Below are 25,662 nucleotides of genomic sequence, written 5' to 3'. Positions count from 1 at the left end.
CTCTGGAGCCGGTGGCACAGTCCCTTCTGTCCCAAACCTGAGACCCGCCCACTCAGCTCTGTGCTCTAAGAGGTGGGCTGCTTCCTGAATCGTGCCCTGCCATCCAGGTACAATGTCAACTCAGAGACTTCCCTAACACCCCTTGGAAATCCTTTGTAACAGTGATTCTGCTTCCCCTCACTGGAAGGCTGGAGGTTGCCCCGTAGGGTGCAGGGCTGGGAAAGAGTCCAGAGGAGTCAGCTTGATAGCGAGCTCTAGATCATAATCACTGAGACTTGTATTGGGAGCATCCTGTGTGCCTGCCACGTTCCAGGCCTGTAGAAATCCTTGCCTTCATGAGTTAACATTAGAGGAGACAGATACTGAGAAACACACACACACACACACAAACACACGAGTATGTTAGTGAAAAGTGCTAAGGCGTTAAATGAAGCCAGAAAAGGGGAGAGGAAGTGTTGGAGGCAATTAACAACTTTAGGTAGAATTTAACTTGACTTTTTGGGCTTGCTTTGTTTTTTGTTTTTGCTGTGAATAGCTAACGTTTATATAGCACTCACTGTGTTCCAGGCATTGCTCTAAGCACTTTGCACAGAGGAACTCATTTAATCTTGACCACAGCCCTACGATGTAGGTATCATCCCCATTTTATAGATAAGGAAACTGAGGTACAGAGGTCACACAACTAGTAAGGAGCAGAGCTGGGATTAGAAGAACCCAAGTGGTCCAACCCCAGGCTCTTCACCACTGTGGAAGATGCAGTTTGTGTATTCGATGTAGTTTTGTGAGCTCTGCAATATATAGGTAATGGATTTCCTATGTGGGTTTAGAAACCCACACAGAAGCATGAGGGAAGTTAAATGACAGCTGAAGGGTCACATAGCCCTCTCGGATGAGATGACAGCATGGTGGAGAGCATGATGAGGTGCCTGGCAAACCCAAGCCAGAGTGGACTTTGACAGGTCGGGCTTGAGCAGCCAGGGAAGGCTTTCTCCTGGGGGATCTGGGCCAAGCTGGAGTGAGGGGTGGTGGGATGCAATGGAGAGGAGTGGGGAAGGCATTCCAGGGAAAGGAGATGCTGGGGGCAGGAGCGTCGGGGCGGGACAGTCGGGCGCGTGCTAGGACAGGTATGCTGCAGCCGAGCTCAGGGAGGCGACAGGCTGGGTCCTGGCATCTCCCCGAGGTGCCTCTGTCAATGCAGGCTATGGGGCTTTCATCCTGGGGGGTCATCATCTTCCTCCAGCAGTGCAGTGGGGAAGACCATGGACACTAGCCTCAGACGGACCTGGAGTTTAGCCCTCCTGTCATAGCTGTGGCAGTTTGGACAAGCACCCCTCTGAGCCTGTCCCCTCACCTCTAAGATGTGGGAATAAAGTACCCGCCCCATAGGGTTATCGTGAGGCTTTCACATCAGGCACATAGTAGATGCTCAATAAAGGTCCGTCCAGTTTTGTGTTGTTGATACGGTGATGATCATCCCTGAAATCTGTTAATCAGCCTCTTTTGATTTGGCCTCTTTAGGTGCCTGCAGTGGGGAGGGGCCAACACAAAAAAAGCAGTTTCTCCTTAGAAGGCTTGTAGCCTGGTTTACACTCCGAATCATGTTCAGATGTGTGGAGAAAAAAGAAGTCAAGCATGTGCCAAGGGGAATAAAGCAAAGCCAGATTCTCACTCGGTGGCAGCGGGCTTTTCTCTAAATGTTCGGTCCTGTTTGTTCCCTCAGCCTCAGTGTCTGCAGAACGATCTGTGGGTAAAAAGGCCTCTCACCCGTGATTAATCTCGGGCCATTTCTTTATCTCTGGGCACTAGGCAAGGATTTATGAGGTAAGGAGATCTTGTCTACACACAGATAACCTAATAAGTAACATCGTGGGGCTCCAGACAAACGCTTGCCAGCATCCAGCTGTGGAATAACACTTTCCACCGTTGCCTTTGCTATTACTGGCCACCGAGGAGATTCCCCGCCAGGGAGGCAGCTCTGTTAATCGCCCACCTAAACTCAGGGAGGGATTGGGGCTCAGCTTTCAGAAAAGCTCAGAACTGCTCACAGCACGAGATGTTAAAGTCAACCTCTCCACCCTCCGTGAGATGCCTCAGGGGAGAGCTTCGCAGCTGAGGCAGACCTGGGTTCCAGCTGAGTTCATCCTCTTACTTACCGTGTGACTGTTGGGCAAGTTAATCCCCTTCTCTGCTTCTGTCTGTGAAGTGGGGACAATAACAGAACCTCCCTAATAAGGATGGTATGGTCATTAAATGAGACGAGGCATGTAAGTCACTTCACACGGTGATTTACCAGCACAGGGCCTGGGGTGGGTTTGGATGTGGCAGTGTAACATAGTAGCAGTGGTAGTGTTGTGTTATGTTAATTAGTTAGCTTATCCTTAGTTAGCTGTACTAAGCACTTTATACATAGTAACTCATACTCTTTACAACAACCTAATGAGGTAGATACTGTTGTTATTCCCATTTTAAAGATAAAGAAACTGAGGCACAGAGGAGTACAAGTAAGTTGTACAAAGTTTACAGCAGAAGTAGCCTTTGCACCAGAGTCTGGCCATGGGGCCTGTGCCCTTTGCCCTTCTGGCGACCTGTAGTGCTCATGGAAATGTCCCCTCCTCATCCTTCAGGTGTCATACGTCCAGTGGGCCTAGGAGGGGCAGGTTGTCTTGTTCAGCACGAGACACAGGATTGTTCAGGATGAGCAGCTGGTCAAGCAGGAAGACCTGGATCTGGTTTCTGGGGCAGACACCTATGGAACACGTGTCCTCATGTTCTGTTTGCAGACAGTTTAGCATCTGCCTTTGGTTCATGTAGGGTATGACGCCGCTGATGTATGCCTGTGCTGCTGGGGATGAAGCGATGGTCCAGATGTTAATTGATGCTGGAGCAAACTTGGACATCCAGGTGAGAAAGCCCCCAAGGGCTGCACCGGGCTCCTAACCCAGCAAGAGAACACCCCAAGGTCTTCGTCATCCATGCTGGCTGTGATGCTATGGACAACTAGACATGTCTCAGAGGACTGAAGATGCAAGATGCACAGAGATCACAGTTAGCAAAGAGGGTTTTTCCTCAAGATTTGAACTTTCTGTCAGAGAGGAAGTAAGCTCAGAGGGGAGTCGAGCAGAGAGAATGGCCGTAATTCTGTTACTGTAGCACCTTTCCCATTTTATCAACCTAATCCCCAGCCATCCCCACCATCCCCAGATACTTCTGGCTCTACCTCCCTCTGAGGCATAAAGTGTTCCCTCTCTGCTGTCTCTCTGCCCAGGGCAGACATCACTAATTGAACATCCTTTTGAGCCTTTTGCACAGGGTACTCCAGGCAGACATTGCCAATCGAATGTAGAAAGCTCTTGAGTTGACTCCTAGTCACCATCCCTGCAGGGCTCCCCTTAGCTCAGGTGGCTGTGTCACCTGCCCAGGAATGTCACTGACCTAGGAAACACTGATCATTTGTGCTATTTTTCCAGGTTCCAAGCAACTCTCCCAGGCACCCCTCCATCCACCCTGACAGCCGGCACTGGACCTCACTGACATTTGCTGTCCTACATGGACACATCTCTGTGGTCCAGGTGAGCTCCTGCCAGGTATGCAGCATGCCCTCATCTTGCTGGGTGGGTTGAGCCCCAGGCGTATCCCCAGCCTTACCTGTGTGAGCAGCAGCCTGGAGTCAGACACCAGAGGCGCTAGTTAACGCTAGCTCACTTGGTCAGCAAAGACCCACCTGGTCTGCCTCCAGGAGCAGGCTTCAGTGTGAGGATACATGTGAGAATTTTAGGGAGCAAGACACAGGCCCAAGTAGTACCAGGCCTGCCTGGCGTCTCTGCATCTGTGGGTGAGTCCTGGGGCGTGCTGGAATCTGGGATCTGTGCAGGTGTGCTCCGTTTCTCTCCTCCAGTAATCTTTCCAACCCTTAGCTGTTTTTACTGCCTCATGAGTTCTGACGGCTCTATACAGCATGCTGTCCTTCCGGTTCTGCCCCTCCCTGGTAGCAGGCGTAGTCTCTCAGCTCCCCAGTTCCTGAAAGAGGACTCAGATTGGCACAGCTCGCCTGTCAAGCCAAGCCACACTGTGCCCACCTTGGTCCCAGTAGCTGTGGCTGGCGTGAGGAGGGGGTTCAGGCCTAGAAGTGGAAGCCGTGGATGGGGCATGGTGACACTGCCACTCGGCTCCCAGACTCCTTCACTCCTCAGGCCACAGGCCCACAGGATTCCAGACTCCTTCCTGGGAGTTCGTATTCCACCCTTGCTGTCTGCTAGATTGTGGGACCTTTGAGAGCAGGAGTCGTGTCCGGCCTATTCATCGCTGTGCACCCACGCCTGGCCTATAGGAGGGATGCAGTAAATGGTGGTCAGTGGGCTGACTGCCACATTCTGCCTGCTTTTTGGTGCGCGTCCTCCTAAGGCCCTGAGTAGAGTTCCACGCTAGCCCAGACTGGCCTGCAGGGCTGTGCCCTGGACTCACCTGGACTGGTGCCCATTTTCACCCTGACGGGCAGGCCTCTTCCTCTTCCACCTTGGCACACTGGCTCAGGCAGCGATGCCCTTTCTGCCTGACGGGGCCTCCTACCGACAGCCGCCCCCATGCTCCACGCTGTGGGGAGGCTGAGAGGTCAGCCTGGGCCCCTCGGACCTGGTCTCCAGGTGGCGGGGCCGTGGTGTTGCCTTAGCTGGCCAAGCACGGGCTCTGAGGGGCCTTTGGTCTCCGGAAACCTGGGAGGGTTGGAAGGCGGCTCCCTCCAGAGCAGCCGGTCAGGAAAGGTGAGATGGAGCTGAAGTCACCTCTCGGTGAAGCAGACCCACCCCTGCCCCAAGGCAAAGCCGGCCGGCTCAGCTGGAGCTGCTTGGTATCTGTTAGCCCTGCCCCATCTGTCCCCTGCAAGACTGGCCCTTGCTAGAATGGGGAGAGGCCACCTGGTGTCCCAGACAGTGAGGTTCTGCCCCAGCCCCACACTTCCCAGCCTTGGGTAGCTCACCGAACCTCTCTGATGAGAACCCTAAAAGCCACTAGTTATTGAGCCCCTATGGAGAGGTGAGCACCGTTTCACTTCATCCCCAGCAAGGCCGCAAGGCGGGGCCTCTTTTGCATTTTCCAGATGAGGAAGACTGAGGTTTGGGGAGTTGAGGTACCTGCCCCAGGTCACCCACTGGTCTGTGGCTAGCACTGGCACTCAGCTCTAACACCTCTGCCGTTCCCACTACCTCTGCTGCCTCCAGAGCCCCAGTTTCCCCCGGTTGATTGGGGGGTGGTGCCTTCTTTTCTGCTCATCTGTGTGAGTTCTTACAAAGATCACTGCAGCCAGTTTGTAGGAAACTGTTTGAAAGGGAGAAATAGCTCAGAGGTCCCTATAGCTTAGGGGCTTGGTCCAAGGCCACAGGAGTGGAGGTGAAGATTCTAGACACTTAGAGCCCTGAAGGTAACCAGGAGTTCTAAAATTCTGGTTGCCTGGACGCCCGGGTGAGCCGGTCCTTGGTCACGTGCCACAGGAGGGAACTACAGGCCCCTCCCCAAAGCCTCCCTGCACGTGCCCCAGACACTCCCTACCACGTGCCACAGGAGGGAACTACAGGCCACTCCCCAAAGCTTCCCTGCACGTGCCCAGACACTCCCTACCATGTGCCACAGGAGGGAACTACAGGCCCCTCCCCAAAGCCTCCCTGCACGTGCCCCAGACACTCCCTACCATGTGCCACAGGAGGGAACTACAGGCCCCTCCCCAAAGCCTCCCTGCACGTGCCCCAGACACTCCCTACCACCTGAAGTGTCTTCCCTGTGCCCTGGCAGTTGCTGCTGGATGCTGGTGCCCACGTGGAGGGCTCGGCAGTGACCGGTGGCGAGGACAGCTATGCAGAGACACCCCTGCAGCTGGCTTCTGCAGCCGGTAGGTACACCGCTGCCCTGCCCAGTGAGGGTCCCCTACTGCCCCACGGGTCCACCTGCTCCTCCCCACGGTGTCACCCAGCCTGGCTGAGCTGCACACGCAGATCACTGTGGCGAGCCTTGAAGCCCCTCCTTCTGGGTCCCAGGGGCTCCCCTTCACCCCATCGTCAGTGTTTCTGCCACACTCGCTGCCCAGGCAGGCCCAGCAGAGGGGCAGTGGCACGGGCGGTGGAAGCATCCTCGGTCCACCTTGTCTTCCAGGGAACTACGAACTGGTCAGCTTGCTGCTCAGCCGGGGCGCCGACCCCCTCCTCAGCATGCTCGAGACCAACGGCATGGCCTCCTCCCTCCACGAGGATATGAACTGCTTCAGCCACTCAGCCGCCCACGGCCACAGGTACCCGCCCGGGCTTCCTGTCCCGTGTGCTGGGGGGCGTGAAGCAGGCTCTCAGCAGAAGAACTAGGCCTGGAGGGCCTTCCAGAGGTGGGGGCTGGGGTGGCTGCACGCACACCAGCCGGAAAGACGGGGCTTCAGGCAGCTCGGGGGCCCCAGATGTTGGAGGCCCGGAGACACTGGGCTGCTTAGAGGTCCTACAGCCAGTTCCCGGCAGACGTGGGACTGGAGCAGGCCCTCCCATTCCCCGTGAGGCTCTCCACCCTGCAGCCACCCAGGACCCCATCTCTTCCCATGCCTGGGGTGCTTCTGCGGTGCCTGCAGTGGCCTGGGGCGCTAGAGGCTTCCACACAGCAGGCAGCTCCACCACGAAGATGCCACTGGTGGCTCTGCAGGAGATCGCGTCTCGCTCCGGGAGCGGATGGTGGACCTTGCTTTGCGGGGGCCGGGGCTGCGAGAGGGCAGGGCTGAGAGCAGAGCCGTTAGGCAGCTGAGGGGGCAGAGGGAGACAGGGAAGAGGTGAGTAGAAGGTAGAGAGGGCAGGCGGGACACCTGCTTCCCGTCCTCAAGCCCAGACTGTGCCCTTGCTGTGGCCCACTCCCTAGCGTGCTTCTCCCCCCCGCCCCCCGCCTTCTGCGCCCAGCCCCCGCTCTCACCCATCTCCACCAGCCCTGCCCTCAGGTACCACCTCGCAGGGCACGGCCTCCAGGCCTCTCTACCCCGCCCAGTGCCTGCGTTTCCCACCCCTCCCCACCGCTGTGGCCTCTTCACCCCGCGTGGAGTTGCCCCCTGCTCATCGGCTTCCCACTCTCTCTCTGGAACACGGGCTCCCTTGGGTGGGTGTGGTGGGCGCTCACCGTCATGTGCCAGCTCACGCCAGACCGGGTGCTCTGTTAAATTGCTGAACTGGCAGAGCTACAGCAGGATGACCCAGGTCCCTCGAGGGGGTCCCTGCCGGGCCTCCATCACACAGTAGGGGAAGGGGTGGGGGAGGGGTGGCCAGGGCCGCTGGGAGGAGGCTCAGCCCCAGGTGACCTGTGGGCCTGGCCCTGCTGCAGCCTGCCCAGCGCCCCAGCCTACAGGCTGTGACAGAACGAGCCTGGGGCTTGAAGCTCTGGGTCTGAGTCTTCATCCTGCTCAGAGTGACCGTGAGCAAGACGTGGTCATCGCCCACGAATGGCGAGGTTCATGGGATTGCTCAGGTTAAATGCAGCGGTACACGGGAATATGCTCCGTCGAGCATCCCGTGTTCCACACGTCTGTGTATGTTAATGAATTCAGTATAAAATGCGGCTCCACTGCATTCTTACTAATGGAGGGAAAGTGAGTACAAGCATGTCCTATGTTTCGGACACGTTTACATGTGTCAAGTTGGCTGCTCTTAGGAGGACTGCTAGGTATCAGGCTCTGCATCTGAGGTCATCACATTGGCCTCACGTTAACTGGGACAGCATGATGCTGACGCCCTGTCCTACAGATGACAAAGCCGTCAGGGCTCAGAGAGGTAGAACAACCTATCCGAGATCACACAGGATGGCAGAACCTGCTTGGTCTCAAAGCCCACGACTTCTCGTCACTACATGGATGGCAGAAGGGAGAGGTCTCCTGCACCTTCCCCTTACTCCCCAGGTGGCCAGGGATGGGGGTCGCTGGGAGCCCTGGCCCAGCCTGCCTGGGAGGGGAAGACCGTGAGCCTTTGTGCCCACAGATGCCCCGTAGCTGCCCATCTGGACCACGGGCCGCCAGAAGGCAGCTCAGCAGGCGCCGTCCGTGGCAGGAGCCTCAGGCATCACCCTCCGTCCCTTTACCCACAGGAACGTCCTGAGGAAGCTCCTGACGCAGCCGCAGCAGGCCAAAGCAGACGTGCTGTCCCTGGAGGAGATCCTGGCTGAGGGCGTGGAGGAAAGCGATGCGTCGAGCCAGGGCAGTGGCAGCGAGGGGACCGTGAGGCTGAGCCGGACGCGCACCAAGGCCCTCCAGGAGGCCATGTACTACAGCGCGGAGCACGGCTACGTGGACATCACCATGGAGCTGCGGGCACTAGGTGAGACCTTGCAGCGTACCGGTACACACGCACATGCACGCACACACACACTCACTCACACACAGGCTCTGCTGCTCCTCAGGCCAGGAGAGGGCCAGGTAGCTGAGTGTAGGGCGGGCCTCAATTCCCCCAGGCCTGGTGACTGACAGCCAGGACAGGGGCTGCCCTGAGCCTCAGACAGTCCTCCGTGGGGATGTGTCTCAGAGCCTCACCCCAGCCCTGTGCCCTCAGGTCCCCCAACCTCCCTGGTCAAGTCCTGGGATGTGTAGCTCTGGGAGCATCTGTAGCACTAGGGGTCTACATTTCTGGTCAACTAGATGCTCTCCAGTCCCTCAGCCAACCTCCCCACCTCCTTGGGTCTGCAAGCCTGCCGACCTCTCCTTCCCTCCCGGGAGGCTGGTCAGACAGACAGACTTGGGTGAGAGCCTAGCCCTGCCACGTTCGCTGGTGCTGATGACTCTCCTCTGTGAATGTGGTGTCATCACGTGCAGCCCAGAGCCCAGTGCCAGCTCACCGTCAGCACTCAGTGCACGATGACTCTCCCGGGGGCCATGACACACGAACGCCCGGCGCTGGGCCAAGGCAGCGGGAGGCCGCGTGGCCCTGCTGTGGCAAGCCAGCCTCAGTGTTCTTCTCTGTGAAATGGGCTCCTACATACAGTCGGTCAACCAGGGATGCTAACGTTACGCACGTCGTCGTGGGGGGTAGGGAATGCCATCGGTCCTTTTTTAACCCATGGTGAGGTGGGGGAGTAAGAAGCAATCCCTCTAATTATCAGAAACATCACTAGTTACTGTCGTGATGTTTACAAAGTAGTTGTAAGTTGCTCTGCGGCCCCGCTGACACACTCCAGGGAGCTGGTAAACAGTAATTACGTGGCACTGGATGTGCATAAACAGACCAGTGAGCTGGGCGATAGGACGGGGTTGATCTCAGGCTTCTAGACAGGCAGGGAGCCCCTGCGTCCCCAAGCACCCTGCATATCCTCCGGGTATCCGAGTCTCCCGGGCTACCCCTCGTAATTATAATGGGTCCTCCTCCATAAGTCAGTCCAGGGCCCAACAAGGCGTCGGGCCAGTGTGGGTGCTGGGATTGCACTTGAAGGTCCCCAGGCTGAGCTGTGGATTTTCAGAGCTCGGGCTCCCTGCACTTGGTCCGGAGGCATTCCTCCACCTCATCTGACACGAGCCCGGGTGCCCTCTGATCTCTCAGGGAGGCCCGTCAGTGTGAACGGAAGCTTTGCTTACTGGCTACACCGAGGGGGCTGGGGGCTGCCCCCTGCTCTGCAGACACTGGGCGCATCGCAAGAGAGCCTGCCAGGAAGGGGTTCATTGGGAGGCGGGCTCGGTGGCCCCCGCAGGGAGCGCTCTGCCCAGGGGTGACTGCTGCCCTTCCCCTGCCCGGGCCCAGGCGTCCCCTGGAAGCTGCACGTCTGGATCGAGTCTCTGAGGACGTCCTTCTCCCAGTCTCGGTACTCGGTGGTGCAGAGCCTCCTGCGGGATTTCGGCTCCATCAAGGAGGAGGAATACAACGAGGAGCTGGTGACCGAGGGCTTGCAGCTCATGTTCGACATCCTCAAGACCAGCAAGGTGAGTGTCTCCGGGCAGGTCCCTGCCCCAAGCTCAGAGAACCCAGGCTCCAGAGCCCACGGCCCCAGCAGACCATGGGACGGACACAGAGACGGACGCATAGGAAGACAGACACAGGGACAACCCCTCCCACGGACAGATGGACACAGGGACCTTCACGCACGCGGGTGGTTGCCCACCCCACACGCAAACGCGCACCGCCTGGCTGCAGAGGCCGTGGATCTGTCTGGGCTGGAGCCCGGCCAGAAGAGCGATTTGGGGAATCAGTGTTGAAGGGACAGGCCTCCCTCACCAGGCCACCTCCAGGAGGAGCAAAAGGCAGCGGCTGCTCTGATCCTGGCCTGGACTTCTGAAGTTGGCCCGATGTAGCAGGAGCTATAAACAGACGGCCACAGGATGGGGGATTGAGCTCATGGCCCCTCCCTGCCTCTCCCCCCACAGAACGACTCTGTCATCCAGCAGCTGGCTGCCATCTTCATGCACTGCTACGGCAGCAGCCCTATTCCCAGCATCCCTGAGCTGCGCAAGACCCTGCCGGCCAGGCTAGGTGAGGCCTTCCCCACCGGCCACCCGCGCTTGCCAGGCCTCCCTCCCCTCCCCTGCCCTCCCCTGCCCTCCCCTCCCTCCCCTTTTCCTCTCCCCTCCCCCCCTCCCCCCTCCCCTTCTCCTCTCCACTTTTCCTCTCCCTCTCCCTCTCCCTCTCCTCTTTGGCCTGGCCTCAGTTTCTCTGCTCTCCACATTCCCCACCCCATCTGCCCCCGGCACACATGTAAGAAACCCCTGGGGGCAGGCTCCTCAGTCACCCCCTCTCCTTCCCTACTGGCAGATCCTCACTTTTTGAACAACAAGGAGATGTCGGATGTGACCTTCCTTGTGGAAGGAAAGCTGTTTTATGCACATAAAGTCCTGCTGGTGACAGCTTCTAACAGGTAGGCAACCCGGATAATGAAGTCTCAGCTGCCAGGAGGCTGGGCAGCTTCATGTGGATACAAGGTGATGGACAGGATGGAGAAGAGCCTCTGCCCCCCACAGGGAGGTCACAGAGCGCGGAGGCCCCATCCGCCCCACGGCGGGCATGGGACAAGTTGACAGAGGGACAGTCGAGATGGGACCCAGAGTTCTCCAGGAGGAGCTCTGAGGCTGTATTCTTTCTGGCCAACTTGCTGCCTTTGATTATTAGAAAACATAAATGTTCTGGCACGAAAGTCAGTTTTCCAGCCACAGGCGTCACAGTCACTCATCTAGGGGGCAGCAGGGACAGAAGGGGCCCAGCCCAGCCGTCTGGACGATGTAAAACGTCACTCGCCAAGAATTATTTTGAGAGCACGGCAGTAATTTCTAAAATGCTCCTGTGCCCTGGTGGCCAGTCAGGTGGTGGACGGTGCCGTTGCCACATGGCCATGGAGTGAAAGTCACGTTCAAGCCCCGTCCTGTCTCATCTCCTTGGCTCCAGGTTCAAGACACTGATGACCAATAAATCAGAGCAAGATGGCGACAGCAGCAAAACCATTGAGATTGGTGACATGAAGTACCACATTTTTCAGGTATGTGGACCTCAGTGCTGCACGCTTCTCAAGGGATGCCCCCTCCCCCCAGGAGCCCCACCCTGGCTTGTCCGTCTTGGCGGGAGCAGCCGTGAGTCGGTCATAATCTTCCCCTCCGTCCCCAGTGCCTTCTGTGTTTTGCTGAATCTCAGTGGTCAGGTTGGAGCATCTAGGTTTTTCCCAGGCAAAGGTAGCCGTTCCATTGTGACTTTGTAGCTTCAGAGCCTGTCTCGTGGGCCCTGAGCTCTAACCACCGGGTGAGGGGTCTGGGCAGACTGACGGACGTGTAAGGACAGGCGCACAGCACACGTGCAGCATGTGAGTCCTTGCTCCCCGGAGTGAGCTCCTAGAGTACAGGCGTTGCCTGCGTGCTTGTTGGGAATGCAGAACCTCAGGCCCCACCCCAGACACCCCACATTTTAACAAGACCCCGGTGGGTGGAGGGTGACGTGCGCGTGTGCTGGTGTAGGTCAGTCACTCCTCCCGAGCATCGGACCCCAGCCATGCCGGCCAAGCAGAAATGGCTATGGTGAGCCCATCCTGGGTGTGGAAGATCAAGGTCAGGGCTTTCGATCTCTAAGCTGCCGAGAACCTCAGAGGCTGCATAATGGAAACGCCACAGGCTGGCCACCAGCAGGCGGGGTCTGCAGGAGGAGGCTGGCTGGGGTCTACGCTGAGCCCTGGTGGGGAGCTCCTTTCTCCAGTGATCTCCAGGCTGCAGGCATGACCCTCAGGGGCTGAGACTGAGGCCAAGAGGCAGCTGGTGGGTGGGTCCAGGACCTGGCCTTGCACAGGACAGGCTTGTGACTTAACGGGAGAGATCACAGCCTCACAGAAGCATTAGGAGCCACCATCCACAAGGGTTTGGTCCCCCTCATGTTCCCTATAGTCATTCATTTAGCATTTAGTCACTTACAGGCACCGTGGAGACAGTGGTAAACGGGACAGGGACCCTGCCCTCCACGAGACAGGGTCATGAATTAATGGTATAGGTGTGGTGGGGAAGGCACTGGGAGAGCAGGACGGGGCATCTAACCCAAAGCTGCGGAGGAGGAAGTTTCTTGGAGGACGAGGGCAGCCAGCCAGGTATCGGGAGCTCCAGGTAGAGGAAGAAGTGCACGCAGGGTCTGAAAGCCAGAGACCACAACCTGTTCAGGAAATGCCCTCTGGCCCAGTCCCGGCAGCGATTCAGAAGAACATCCAGAATGAGGCTGAAGCTGCCCCCAAGAGCCACAGCATGAAGGGCCTGAGCTTTAACCCAAGGACAGATGGACGCTACTAGGAGGCCACCGTCATCACAGACACTTAGCCAGGCGTGGTTCCAAGTGCTTTGCCCTGTTCTTCAGTTAAGCTTCCCAGCACAGTCCTAGGAGGTACAGGTGTGTTATCCCCTCTTGGTAGATGAGGGGTCACAGGCACGGAGAAGTTTGGTAACTTGTCTAAGGTCACAGAGCTGAGAAGTGACAGAGCCAGGATTCAATCTTAGGATGTGTGGAATGGTCCAGTTTGCATTACCTCACTCACTCTGGAGGGTGAGGAAGGGACCGGAGGGGGCGTGACTGCAGCCAGGGGACCAGATAGGAGGCTGTTGAGAAATCCAGCTAAGTGATGATGGTGACCAGGTAGTGGCAGCAGGATGGAGGGAAGTGGGCGAGGGGAGAGTGGATGGAACTCGGTGACTCATCGGGGTGGAAGACCCAGGGTCTGGCATGGGGTGTCTCCCCTCCCCCCTTTTCCCGTCCCTTGAGCCAAATTCACTGGGGAGAGGAGCAGCTCTAGAAACTTACTTGGCTAAGAAGCCCAAAGTCCAGGTGAGTTGGAGCATGAGGTGGGGTCAGGCTCTGACACAGGAGGTGGGTCTGAGAAGGGCAGAAGGGATTGGGCGGGAGTCGCGGGGGGGGGGGCAAGGGCACACGTGTGGCTCGGGTGACCGCTGCCATCAAGGCTGCATTCACTCAGCAGGGGAGGGTGCCTGTTCCGGGACAGGCTGGGCAGCCCTTGATGACTTCTCGGGGTTGTCACGAGGGTAGACGGGGACAACAGGTCTAACGTCGGGGCACACGTGAGCCTGGGCATATTAGCCTCTGGCCTCGCCCCATGGGTCCTCTGGGGACAGAGCTCTGCCATCACTGGTGGGGAGCCCGAAGCCATCAATCCAGGGCCGGTGCTCCCTAAAAAAGCCTAAAAGTTTCAGAGCAGCCCCCAAACATCTCATTGGCTCTCACAGCACAAAGAGAAATGGCGGTCATTATTTGTTTTCTAGAACAGGAAACAGAGGCCCAAGGAGAGCTAAGCAGTGCTATCATCCAATAGAAAGATAATGCAGGACACAGGTAATTTAAAATCGCTTAGTAGCCACAGAAACAAAAAGGAACAGGTGAAATGAATTTTAATATTATTTAACTTAATATAGCCAAAATAGTGTCATTTCAACATATAAAAAATTAATGAAATGTTTTACATTCTTTTTTTCACACTGTTCAAAATCCAGCTCTGACACAACACGTGTTAACTCAGAGCAGCCACGTTTCAAATGCTCAAAAGCCACACATGGCCAGTGGCTATTGCATTAGCACCGGTCTAGACACTTGCCAAGGTCACTGCCGACTAAACCCAGTCCTTTGGGGGAGAGCCCTGCCATTGAGACGTGGCTCTTGACCCCAGGCCTGTCCCTGCAGCATCAGTGGCCTCCCTGTGGTCACATTCCTGGTGGCCCACTCTGGGCAGGAGGAAGCCTGGCAGCCCCTGCAGCCGGTCCTGACAGCTGCTCACAGGGCGGCCAGTCCAGCCCCACAGGCTGCCCGCCAGCAGCCCAGCTCCCTCAGCCAGCCTCCAAAAGGGCAGTTCTGCTCTGACTCCTGTGGACTCGTGTGCATTCAGGTGACCTCAGGGAGATGCCTGGGCCTGGCCAAAACCAGCTACCAAATGCAGCAGGAGGCTGCCTTCCAGGCCAGGAAGGGGAGCTGCAGGCTGTCACCTGTCTCCGAGCCTCTATCCCCGGGCCCCTTCTCACCTAGGGGCTGCCCTGAGGCCATCCCTTAGCAAAGAATCCCTGCAAATGTGACCTACCCCACTCTCAGCCCTGGGCGTTCAGGGCTGTCCTGCTGGTGCTGTGGTCAGCACCCACTCAGCTGCATGGGGATGGCAGAGGAAGCCAGGTGTGGGCCCGGTACCACCTGGAGCCGTGGGACACATGGACACATACGTGTAACTGTAGGATCGCCACGTGAGCTCCAGCAGGGGCTGGGGAAGGCCTTCGGGGGCCCCCGCTCCTCTGAGGCGGAGAGACTGATGTCTCCTGGACGGGCCTTGGGCCTGGATGAGGCTGGTGGGCCCTCCCCACTCCCCACCTCCCCCAGGTTGGGCTCCTTCCCTCTGGTGCCGCTTCCAGCCTGGGGGCCAGTCCTAACAGAGCCTGACTGTGCTGGCTGGAGCCATGTTTACTTACACACTTGCCAGCTCCTTGCTGGGGCCGTTTCTTCAGCCAACCAGGGAGAATCATTTTTCTTTTTCCAACTGGGAAACTCCCCAGTGTCCAGCATGATGGCAGAGCTTGTAACTCAGACCTCAGTGGAACTAAAATATAGCCTCCCTCCCCACAGGCCACCTCATGTGGCGTCCCAGGGCCCTCTGCTCCCAAGAATCCCGAAGGTCCTGGGCTGGTCAGCAAGGTGACCTCTGGACCAGATCCCTGTCCCAGCTCTGCAACTTACTTTCCAGGAGGGAGTCGGGATCTGGCTGTCACCTCCACATGGAGGCCTAGCGCCGACAGGGAGATCAGGAGTTGGGATCCTGAGGGTGGCCCGTCAGACAGTCACCCCCTCAGAGCCCCACCTCCCCCTCTCCCAGCCCCAGACTTAGAATTTCGGTAAAAGGAGAAATGAGCGGCATGGTGCCTGGTGGTGAGCTGGAAGGGTTCTGGGGAGGGGGGTCAGCCCCCCTCCCTGGCCTCAGTTTCCCCAGCTGTGAGTAGTATCTGCCCTCCTGGGCTCACAGGTCTGTCGTGAGGATTGAAGTGAAACCACTCTGTGGAAGGAAGCTTGCCACACGCATTCCAGGGAAAACACAAAAATGTCTGACGAGAGTCGGGGGAGGTGCAGATGTCAGCACACAGAGGTCAGGGGGCACCAGGAGGCCGGCAGCGGCTGGAGTGGCACTCCAGGGGTGCCGGGTGAGGACTTCGGTGCTGTGGGTCCATCTGGCGCTCACACCGGGCCTCTCCTCCCTACAGATGATGATGCAGTATCTGTACTACGGGGGAACAGAATCCATGGACATCCCCACCGGCGATATCCTGGAGGTGAGGACCTGGCCGGTCTGCCCGGCCCCAGGGGGAGGAGCAGGGAGGCCATGAGCCTGGCCCCCAGTCCCGCCATGCCTGTGTCCCCGGCCTGCGACATCTTCCAGGTCTCAACCCCGCTCTCAGAAACACAGCACTTGGAGAGATGAGGAGGGAAGGAAGGTGGCCTCTGTAAGGACCTCCTGGTTCCCTGCTGGTCCTTGCTCTTCTGGCGACGGGAAGCACCATCCCAAGAGAGTGGGAAATTGTGCACCCACGGAGCCCGGCCTCCCGGGCCACACCTCGGGGTTAGAGAGGGCCACCCCTGAGGACGGAAGGCCCAGGAGGATCAGAAGGCAGCGAGGCCTTCCCCTCACCAGGTCACTGCTCAGAGAACGGACCCGCTGCTGGCCGTGCACCTGGCTAGAAGTAGATGAGCAGGCAGCTTGTAGTTGAAGGCCTCCTGACGTCAGAAATCCCAAGCAGCGTCTGTCACCCATCCGGTGCCACCCGAGGTGTCGCAGCCAGTACGTAGAGAGCCTAGAGTAGAAATAAATCTAGGCCGCCAGACTTGACTGGCAGCGGGGGAGGGCCCTGGAGGTCGGGAGGAAGCGGAGCACACAGCACAAAGCAGCGGTCTGTTCCGTGATGCCTGGGCCGCAGACCTGGCCATGCATACCCACGGCCTCCTTTGCCTCCTGCCAGCTGCTGTCAGCTGCCAGCTTGTTCCAGCTGGACGCCCTGCAGCGGCACTGCGAGATCCTGTGCTCCCAGACCCTGAGCGTGGAGAGCGCCGTGAACACCTACAAGTATGCCAAGGTGAGGAGCCCTGATGCCCGCCAGCTGCCTCCCAACACACACTCTGCTCCACTGTTGCCTGGCTAGAAAATGCAGGTGGCCAGGCAGCTTTGAAGGGCACTGTAAGTCCCTCTGTGGCCTGGCGTCACTGCTGCCCAGTGGGGCAGCATCGCAGCCTGGGAGCTGAGCTGTGAGCCGGGTGGATCTCAGTTCCCATCCCAGCCGTGCTGCGCCAGGCTGTGAGACCTGGGCCAAGGAGCTGAGCCTCTCTGAGTCAAATCAGCTCCCCAGGCACTACTTGATTTTCTTCCCGGCACGGCCCTCCTTATTCTTCCTCCTCTCAGCAAACGCCATGGTCATCTGCCACATCTAGAAACGCTCCTGAAACACATCAGCAGTCCCTCCCCTTCCCTCCATCTCCATTGTCCCCTCTCGTGGACAACTGCTGTCCTGGCCTCCACACTTCCTGGCTTTCACCCTGCAATCCACAAGACTCTTGGAAAAGTGTAAAGACCGTGTCACTCCCCTACGTAAACCCTCCAAAGGTTTTCCACTGCAAACTAAATAATCCAGCCCTTATCTGTCGCCCATTACGTGGGCCCCAGGACCCTGTCCACATCTCCCCTTCTGATGCCGCCCCTCTGCCTTCACCCAGCCACGCGGCCCACGTCTCTCAACTCATTCCCACCACAGAACTCCTGCGATCACTGTCCCCTCCCCTCCGGTAAAGCTCTTCCCAAGCCCTGTTGATTTCCCCAGGCCTCCCCCAAGTCACACACCTCTCTGCCCCTTCACCCACTCTCACGTCCTCACAGCACTGACCACAGTCTGTGGTTTCCTGGCCTGGTTGGTTCCTTGGCTTCCCTGTCTTCCTGAACTGGAACATCAGCTCTGAGACAGCATCGCAGACCTGGGCCTCGAGGCCTGTGCCCAGCACCTGGCCCAGAGCGGGCACTCCATATTTGTTGACCTGAAATAGTTACTGAGCGTTTACCAGGTGAACACTCGTGTGCTGGGCCTTGTGCTGGACATACCACAGTGGGCAGTCCCTGCCCTTAGTGAGGGAGCTGCCAATCCAATAGGGATGACTGGCATTCAACAAGCCATCACCAGTGGGACCTAGGCCAAGAACAAGATTTCAGGGATGTTCCTGGTGGCACGGCTGGGATTTGAACCCCGATCAGTCTAACCCCAAGGAGAGGCTTATGGAAGGAATTCAGATAAGGGGCCAGTCACCCCAAGAGATAGGACATGCCTCCCCCAGGTTGAGGCTTGAAGCTGGGCCTTAGCCCATGGGTACTATTTGGAGGTGAGGGTAGGGGGAGGTTTCAGGCAGGGCTGTGCTGACATAGTGGGTCTCACCCCCTCCCTCTCCCTGCCCCACAGATCCACAGCGCCCCCGAACTGGCCCTGTTCTGTGAGGGCTTCTTCCTCAAGCACATGAAGGCCCTGCTCGAGCAGGACTCCTTCCGGCAGCTCATCTACGGCCGCAGCAGCAAAGTGCAGGGCCTGGACCCCCTGCAGGACCTGCAGAGCACCCTGGCGGAGCGCGTGCACTCTCTCTACGTCACCTCACGTGTGTGAGGTTGGGGGATGGCTGGCTCTGGGCCAGGCTCTGTCGCCAGGCATCCTAGCGGGTGGGAAGGGCCGGGAGCAAGTGCTTCCCGGGGTGCCTGGGCCAGCACGTAGCCGGGGCCTGTGGACACGCTGGGGCGCTGCTGGGTGGAGGCTGGTTACAGGCCCTCTTGGAGCCAGACCTGGGCAGGCCCAGAACTAACCACTGGCTCAACCAGTGATGGGCCAAGGGCAGGTGTGGCCAAAAGGTGGCTCTTCCCCCAACCCCTCCCCGACACCTACGGCTCGCACCTTGAGGGCCGCCATGCACTCACCCTCATGTGATCCTGATTCAGCTCTGCTCGACACAGCTTCAGATCGTGCCCTCCCCCTGGGGCCTCAGGCAGCTCAGACTGTCCAAACTGGGGCTCTTCGGGGGTGTGGGCATCCTTATGAGTGTACAGAACGTATGTTCTGTCTGGGCCCCGGGCCATTTCAGTCAAAACTTGGTATTTTCCCTCAATGTCACGTCCGAAAGGCTGCCCAAACCCTGAACTTACTTATTCAGGGCTGTGCCTTTGAAAGACGACGTGGGCCTCCAGGGGGCCGGGGATCGTGCACAGAGGGTCACTTGGAGTCCGTTCTCTTGGTGTCTGGCCTCCTTTGGAGTCGGGGTCGGGCCAGTGCGGGGGGAGTCGCCGTCCTGCTCAGAGAGTGGTTGGCAGAAGGCAGTTCGTTCCCCTGAACGCCTTTAACGCTTTTGGTCTGAGCCAAGAGTGGCGTGGGGTACAGTGGAGGAGCCTGGTGGCCTCAGCTTTTGTTGCTGCTGTTTTCAGGGTCGATGCTGAAATCCCAAGCCTAGAATTAGGCTGCCTCTGTGGGCTCCGGAGGCAGAGCCCCAAACGGCCCCCCTGGTCCAGTTTCTCCAGTGAAAAAGTACTTTAATTGGATTGGAGAGCAGGGCCCACACTTCCCACTGGGAACTGCGGGTCTTAGGGATTTAAAGGACGGGGCAGGGGTGGAAGGGAAGGACTGGGAGAGGAGGCCCTTCTACTTCTTCCCTGCTACCTGCCCCTGACATTCTGCAGGCTCCAGGCTCCCCTGGGGTGGAGACACATCGTTGGGCCTAGACCCTTGTCGTATTTATGGGCCAGACACTGGGGGCACCTTCTGGACAGCTTGTGCTGGATGTCGCCTTCAGCTGTCTGGCCGTACCTTAGAAACTATTTATTCACCAGAAGCCCCAGGCACTTTAGGAGGTGTCACTTCGGTCACCTTGAAAAACCCCTGGGGGCTTGCAACCGTGGAAAATATTTTCAACTAGCTGCTTGAGCTGGATGTACAAAGGAATAGGCCTTATTTTATTGCTGTAATATTGTACGATACTGTAACTATATATTAATGTTGTCACTTATTGTAAATGTACTATGGTTTTATTAACAATAAACACTTGTTAACAATGACCTTGGCCTCATGGCTCCTGATAGAGGGTTACCCAAAGTTCAGAGCTGGGGAGGAGCCCATTTAGGACCAGGAAGAGAACCCAGAGCTGATTCCCTGGTTACTTGGGGCACTCATGTCTCAGAGGGAAAGAACCCCTGCTGGAAGCTGTGCTGTGGCCACCTGCCAACCCCTGTCCTACCCTATTTAGTACCCGAGCCTGGGTCCAGCCCTCACTGGGCCTTAGTTTTCCTGTTCTGTCAAATGGGGTAGGTGTGTTCCCATTCGTTAAGCACTTAAGTGCCACTGAGCTGGACTGGAAGGACGGGAACACAATGCCAGGAATAAGACAGCTGTCAGATTTTTCACAGAACTGGAACAAATAATCCTAAAATTTATATGGAACCACAAAAGACCGAGAATAGCCAAAGCAATCCTGAGGAAAAAGAAAGCAGGAGGCCTAACCCTCCCAGACTTCAGACAATACTACAAAGCTACAGTAATTAAAACAACATGGTGTTGGCACAGAAACAGACATATGGATCAGTGGAACAGAACAGACAGCCCAGAAATAAACCCACTCACCTATGGTCAATTAATCTTCAACAAAGGAGGCAAGAATATACAGTGGAAAAAAGACAATCTCTTCAGCAAGTGGTGTTGGGAAAGCTGGACAGCTGCATGCAAATCAATGAAGTTAGAACATACCCTCACACCATACCCAAAAATAAACTCAAAATGGCTTAAAGACTTACTTAAATATAAGACATGACACCATACAACTCCTAAAAGAGAACATGGGCAAAACATTCTCTGACATAAATTATACCAATGTTTTCTTAGGTCAGTCTCCCAAGGCAACAGAAATAAAAGCAAAAATAAACAAATGGGACCTAATCAAACTTAATAAGCTTTTGCAAAGCAAAGGAAACCATCGATGAAACAAACAACCTACAGACTGGGAGAAAATATTCACAGATGATGTGACCAACAAGGGCTTAATTTCCAAAATATACAAACAGCTCATACAGCTCAATATCAAAAAACAAACAACCCAATCGAAAAATGGGCACAAGACATAAAGAGACATTTCTCCAAAGACATACAAATGGCCAGTAGGCACATGAAAAGATGCTAATTATTAGAGAAATGCAAGTCAAAACTACAATGAGGTACCACCTCACCCCGTCAGAATGGCCATCATCAAAAAGTCTACAAACAATAAATGCTGCAGAGGGTGTGGAGAAAAGGGAACCCTCCTACACTGTTGGTGGGAATGTAAATTGGTACAGTCACTATGGAGAACAGTATGGAGGTTCCTCAAAAACTAAACGCAGAGTTGCCATATGACCCAGCAATCCCATTCCTGGGTATATATCCAAAAAAATCTATAATTCAAAAAGATACATGCACCCCTATGTTCACAGCAGCACTATTTACAATAGCCAAGACATGGAAACAACCTAAACGTCCATGGACAGATGGATAAAGAACATGTGGAACATACATACAATGGAATATTACTCAGCCATGAAAAAGAACTCAGCAACACAGATGGACCTAGAGATTATCGTACTAAGTGAAGTCAGACACAGAAGGACAAATACCATATGATATCACTTATATGTGGAATCTAAAATACGACACAAATGAGCGTATCTATGAAATGGACTCAGAGCACAGACCTGTGATTGCCACGGGGGAGGGCTGTTGGGGAGGGGTAAACTGGGAGTTTGGGATTAGCAGACGCAAAGCATTATATACAGAAGGCATCAACAACTAGGTCCTACTGAACAGCACAGGAACTAGATTCAATATCCTATGATAAACCATAATGGAAAATACAAAAAAGGATATATATATATATATATATATATATATATACACACACACACACACACACACATATATATATATATATATATATATATATAACTGAATCACTTTGCTGTAGAGCAGAAATTAACATTGTAAATCAACTATACTTAAAACTGTTTAGAAAGACAGCTGCCAGAGGGCTTTGCTGATCTGCCCCGAGGCCAGGTTCCCCACACCCCTGATGCAGGGGGCTGCTGGGATAGTTGTTTGCAAACCCTCCCTCACACAGTCAAAATCTGTGTGGCTCAGCACAGGAAGAGGGGGGCCTGAGGAGGGACCCTGCTGAGCCCAAGCTGGCTGTGTTACCTGTTAATGCAGGGAGGACCGGAAGCCAGTGACTCAAGCCCAAGGGTTTTCTGGGGTCGGCTGTAGTTTGTCTTAGGTGTGAAGTCCAGGCAGAAATAAAGGCTTTGAAAAATGTTTCCTGCCTGCAGCAGGCAGAGAAATTCCTAAGGCCGCTGGGAACACTGACTGGAGTGGCTGTGGTTCGGTGACCGACAGGCCAGGACTCAGGAGCTGGGGGACAACGTGAAGACCGCACGGGGTCAGTCCCGGGAAAGGCCTGCTGTGGGCTTTGCTTGGTGGAGCCCAGGCAGGGCAGCCTGGGGCCCCGGCCTCTGTGGGGAGAGGGCTCAGCACGGACCATGGCGCCCTCTGGGGGCCTTGGGGAGGAGACGCGCCCCTCAGCACCATCCTCCTGGTCCGAGGCCCCTGAGGGAGCTTGCGGGGTGGTCCCTCCCCAGCACTCGCCACCTGCAGGGGATCCCCCGCAGAGGTCCGTGTCCACCCTCCCCACAAGTCCCCCAGCCCTGCAGGACGTGCCTCAGTCAAGCACGCAGCCTAAGAGGCAAGATCTAGTCAGCACCTGGCTCCAGACGGGAGTTCAGCCATATTTTCTCTCTTTGGGGGGCAGACGGTTGAAGGGAAGGTGAGATAAGGGAGGGGTGGGACCCTTTTGAGCCTGCGTGTAGCAGAAACACGCTCTAAAGCAGGCACTTAAATAAATAGAAAAACATCAGACATTCTCCAAGGGGCCAGGAGGACTAGAACAGAAATGGGGGTGTGTCTGGTCACCTCACTTGCCCCGGCGGCCGGGCCTCCTCGTCGGGCCGCTGCTCCGGAGCATGGGGCGCCTCTCGTCCGCTGCCTGCTCCAGGCTGTCGGCAGCCAAAGAAGACAGTGAACTTCTCCTTAGCAGGGGTCCCTGAAAAGCAAGGGGGACTTGGCTCTACTCTAGCTGCCCCGCAGGCAGTGAAAGCTGGGCTAACTCAGCCGGAATCTCCACAGGAAAGCCATCCGGAGCAGAGGGAGCCCGAGTCCAGCCACCAAGGCCCACACCGAGCCTGCCCTCCTCAGCAGCGTCCGGCCCCCTGCTCTCCTCCTCCCCATACTTCCCTTTCCTTTCTGCTCCTGCCGGTTGGTTGCCCGATAGCATCCAGATGCCGGATTATCACAGCTTTCTCCTCAGCAGAAGCGACACAAGAAAAGCTTCAGCATCCCCCTTTCCTGCTGCCCCACCCTTCTGCAGAATCCACACCACCTTTCAACTTTCACCAGTTGTTTACAGAGTGGAGGGCAGCCGTCTGGAGTCTGAACTGCCTATTCAGGCCCTGGGGATGCCAACCCCGCCCCCTCCAGGCCTTCGGACCGGCTGGTGTAATGGCCTCTGATAATGAGTCTACATTTGTCCAAGGTGACGGTCACTGATTTCCTCCCCTCCCCCAGCCTCACAGCCCCCTTTGTGTCATCTCCTGGTCACCCCGGAGTCCTCCGGGACTGTGGGGGACAGATGAGCACTGGAAGCGCTGAAGCCGGCCAGTACTGGCCCCCTCCCAGCTGGGGGGGGGCGGGGTGGGGGGGTGGAGACCATTGAGGACTCTTCTTTGTTCAGGCTTCTTCAGCCCCTTCCCCAGGCTGGTGACAGCATTCATAGGCAGCCTATCTGAATTCATTTTGCAAGTGAGATTTCCTGAGACAGCGAGCTTTACAGATGTCACTCTGTCTGGAGGCCAGATGGTGAGGTCTGGGGGAGGCGTGCCTTTTCAGGTTTGGAGGAGAACCCAAGATCACAACCACCAAGTGCAGAGACCTGTTTAGGAACACACGCTTTGCAAATAAAAAGGCCAAGACTGTACATAGTAGGTGAAATGCTCACTTCCTTTTCATGCGCAGAGGGAAAGGCTGTCAGTCAAGAGGCTTGTCAGAGAACAGAGCTGGCCTGGTCTGACTACAAAGCGCGCGCTCCTAGCTGCCCCGGCGGGCCTCTTCCAGCACAGGCTGTGGTTTAGAACAAAGCCAGACAGGCCTCATTCAGCCCATCTTGGCGCTCGTGGGTAACAGAGCAGCTCCCCGGGTTATACTGGCACATGCCACAGAACCCAGAGAGGCTTGGTGAGCGCCTGCTGCAGGCCAGGCACCGTTCTCAGCTCCTCAGGCCGGCCGCGTGAGGGAGGTGCTGTCATTACCACCTGCGGTTTACAAAGATGTGGACCTGGGTTACGAGGTGTACCCCAGGTCACAGCAAGGGCCAGGCAGAGCCAGTGTCAAGGCCAGGAAGGCTCCCTGGAGCAGATCAGAGGGACGGGCTTTGGGGCTAGAGGGGCCGAGCAAGGGCCCGGCCGATCTGGGTCCTGCAGCTGTGGGACGATGCGTCTGGAGAGCTTTAAGATGCCACTCGGCTCAGACCATCTGGGGCTGTGACTTTGCTTTTCAGCCACTCTCCTTAAGAAAACCCTCTTTGAAAGGCAGGCTCAGGCACTCACCTGAGAAAAACGGATCAAATTTTTTTTTTCATCTCTAAACTTTCCTTCAGACTTAATAGGGGGTCTGCAGCTCCAGGAGACAAAAGGCCCTACGCCTACGGGGACAAGGCGCGGTGGTCCCAGGTACGCAGTCAGAATCTGCTTGTCTCCCCATGGCCATCTGTCCTGGGAGTTGCACGTTTAATCCTCTTTGGTCCAGAAGCGCCCTTTCCTTCCCCGTCCACACGCTAGACTTCTAGGAACCAGATTACCTATCAGGGCTGAGGAAAGGACCTATTTGGACTCACAGAGGACCAGTCCTTTTAAAGTCTATGAAAAACCAAGGAAGATCAGTAACCAAGGCCACCACATGAATTTTTTTTAAATAAGGAAAAATACAGAAGCTGAAATCCGACACAGTCAGCGAGCTCCGAAGGATCGCCATTAACCCACATGCGGAAGCGGGGAGAAAGGCGGATCAGAACCAGAACGCAACGGAACTGACTTCCACTCTGAGCTTTCCTTGCACCTGGTGACGTGGATGAGGAACAATCCTACAGGACCAGCAGAGAGGAAATTCCCTGGCCGTCCAGTGGCTAGGACTCTACGCTTCCACTGCAGGGGGCCCTGGTTCGATTCCTGGTTGGGGATGCAGGGTCAAGGTTTCAATAACAATGGTATCAGATTCAGGACTGGAAAGCAGACACCATCAAACGTTCCAAAATACACCACATAATTGCCGTGGAGAGGACCAAACGACCTGACAGGAGCTAGGCAGGAGAGGCCAGCTAGCTGGCTTCCAGGTGCCGTCCCAAGTCCCTCGGAACCACCACAGTGAGCATCGGTCAGCACGGCCACTTCTCCCATGGGCTCCTGGGTCTGTAAGCCCTGGCCACGCTGCCCACCCTCGGCCTTGATGCCAGCACCGTCCCAAGTGTACCACAGCCAGGAGCCACCGAAAGAAAGGAGCAAAGTGCAACTTCCGCCTACGTTCAGTTGACGAGCACACAGCCAGCTGATCTTTCTAGGATATAATTTATTAAAAATAGAGTCTCTAACCCCCTCAATCCCTGCTAGCAAAAGGGTCTTTCCCAACATTTTTTCCCAAATGGATGAAATACCAGGTATTGGGGACTCAGATGTCATATCCTCCCTCTCCTAAGAACTCAGGCTTTTCTGGGCCACTGCCAGGGCTAGGAGAGGAACAGCACACGGCAGTGTGGGTCCCAGGACACCAGTCCTGGCTGGACTAGAGCCTCTGCAGCTCCAGGCCCCAGGGAGTTTGGACGAGTTCATAACAAGAGGCCCCGGTGCTCCCCCAGCAGCCTCCTGAACATCCCCAGAAGACTGTGTACTTGACGCCCGAGAAGGAACAAGAGCCAGCGTGGCTTCTACGCGTGCGAGAAGGAACCAAAAAACCTGGGCCCAAAGCAAGCTATGAACGAATGGGGAGACAGGCCTGGACTGGGGGGAGGAAAGACAGTGCCGGAGGATCACCAAGCATCGAGTTCTAAGCCGACCCAC

General features: G+C 56.4%; 1 protein-coding gene across 4 annotated transcripts in view; it reads left to right on the top strand.

The window, feature by feature from the left end:
* The window catches only part of ABTB2 (ankyrin repeat and BTB domain containing 2), a 182,310-nt gene extending 162,768 nt beyond the window's left edge, over positions 1-19,542 (top strand). The window contains exons 6-17 of one of the 4 annotated variants that reach the window (XM_033860459.2): positions 2,812-2,901; positions 3,468-3,569; positions 5,782-5,878; positions 6,139-6,274; positions 8,086-8,315; positions 9,726-9,904; positions 10,346-10,451; positions 10,695-10,833; positions 11,358-11,448; positions 15,680-15,748; positions 16,433-16,546; positions 17,912-19,542. In XM_033860459.2, coding sequence (XP_033716350.1) covers positions 2,812-2,901; positions 3,468-3,569; positions 5,782-5,878; positions 6,139-6,274; positions 8,086-8,315; positions 9,726-9,904; positions 10,346-10,451; positions 10,695-10,833; positions 11,358-11,448; positions 15,680-15,748; positions 16,433-16,546; positions 17,912-18,109 — 1,551 coding nt within the window. In that variant the 3' untranslated portion in view covers positions 18,110-19,542. Of the gene's footprint in view, positions 1-2,811; positions 2,902-3,467; positions 3,585-5,781; positions 5,879-6,138; positions 6,275-8,085; positions 8,316-9,725; positions 9,905-10,345; positions 10,452-10,694; positions 10,834-11,357; positions 11,449-15,679; positions 15,749-16,432; positions 16,547-17,911 lie in introns of all 4 variants that reach the window. The other 3 variants (XM_033860460.2, XM_033860458.2, XM_033860461.2) reach the window with 3 other exon arrangements.
* Positions 19,543-25,662: the final 6,120 nt, after the last annotated feature.

The sequence above is a fragment of the Tursiops truncatus genome, chromosome 8 (genome assembly GCF_011762595.2).
Source record: "Tursiops truncatus isolate mTurTru1 chromosome 8, mTurTru1.mat.Y, whole genome shotgun sequence".
Classification (NCBI taxonomy): domain Eukaryota; kingdom Metazoa; phylum Chordata; class Mammalia; order Artiodactyla; family Delphinidae; genus Tursiops; species Tursiops truncatus.
Note: the sequence above shows the minus strand (reverse complement) of the source record. Positions and strands in the feature narration are given on the sequence as shown.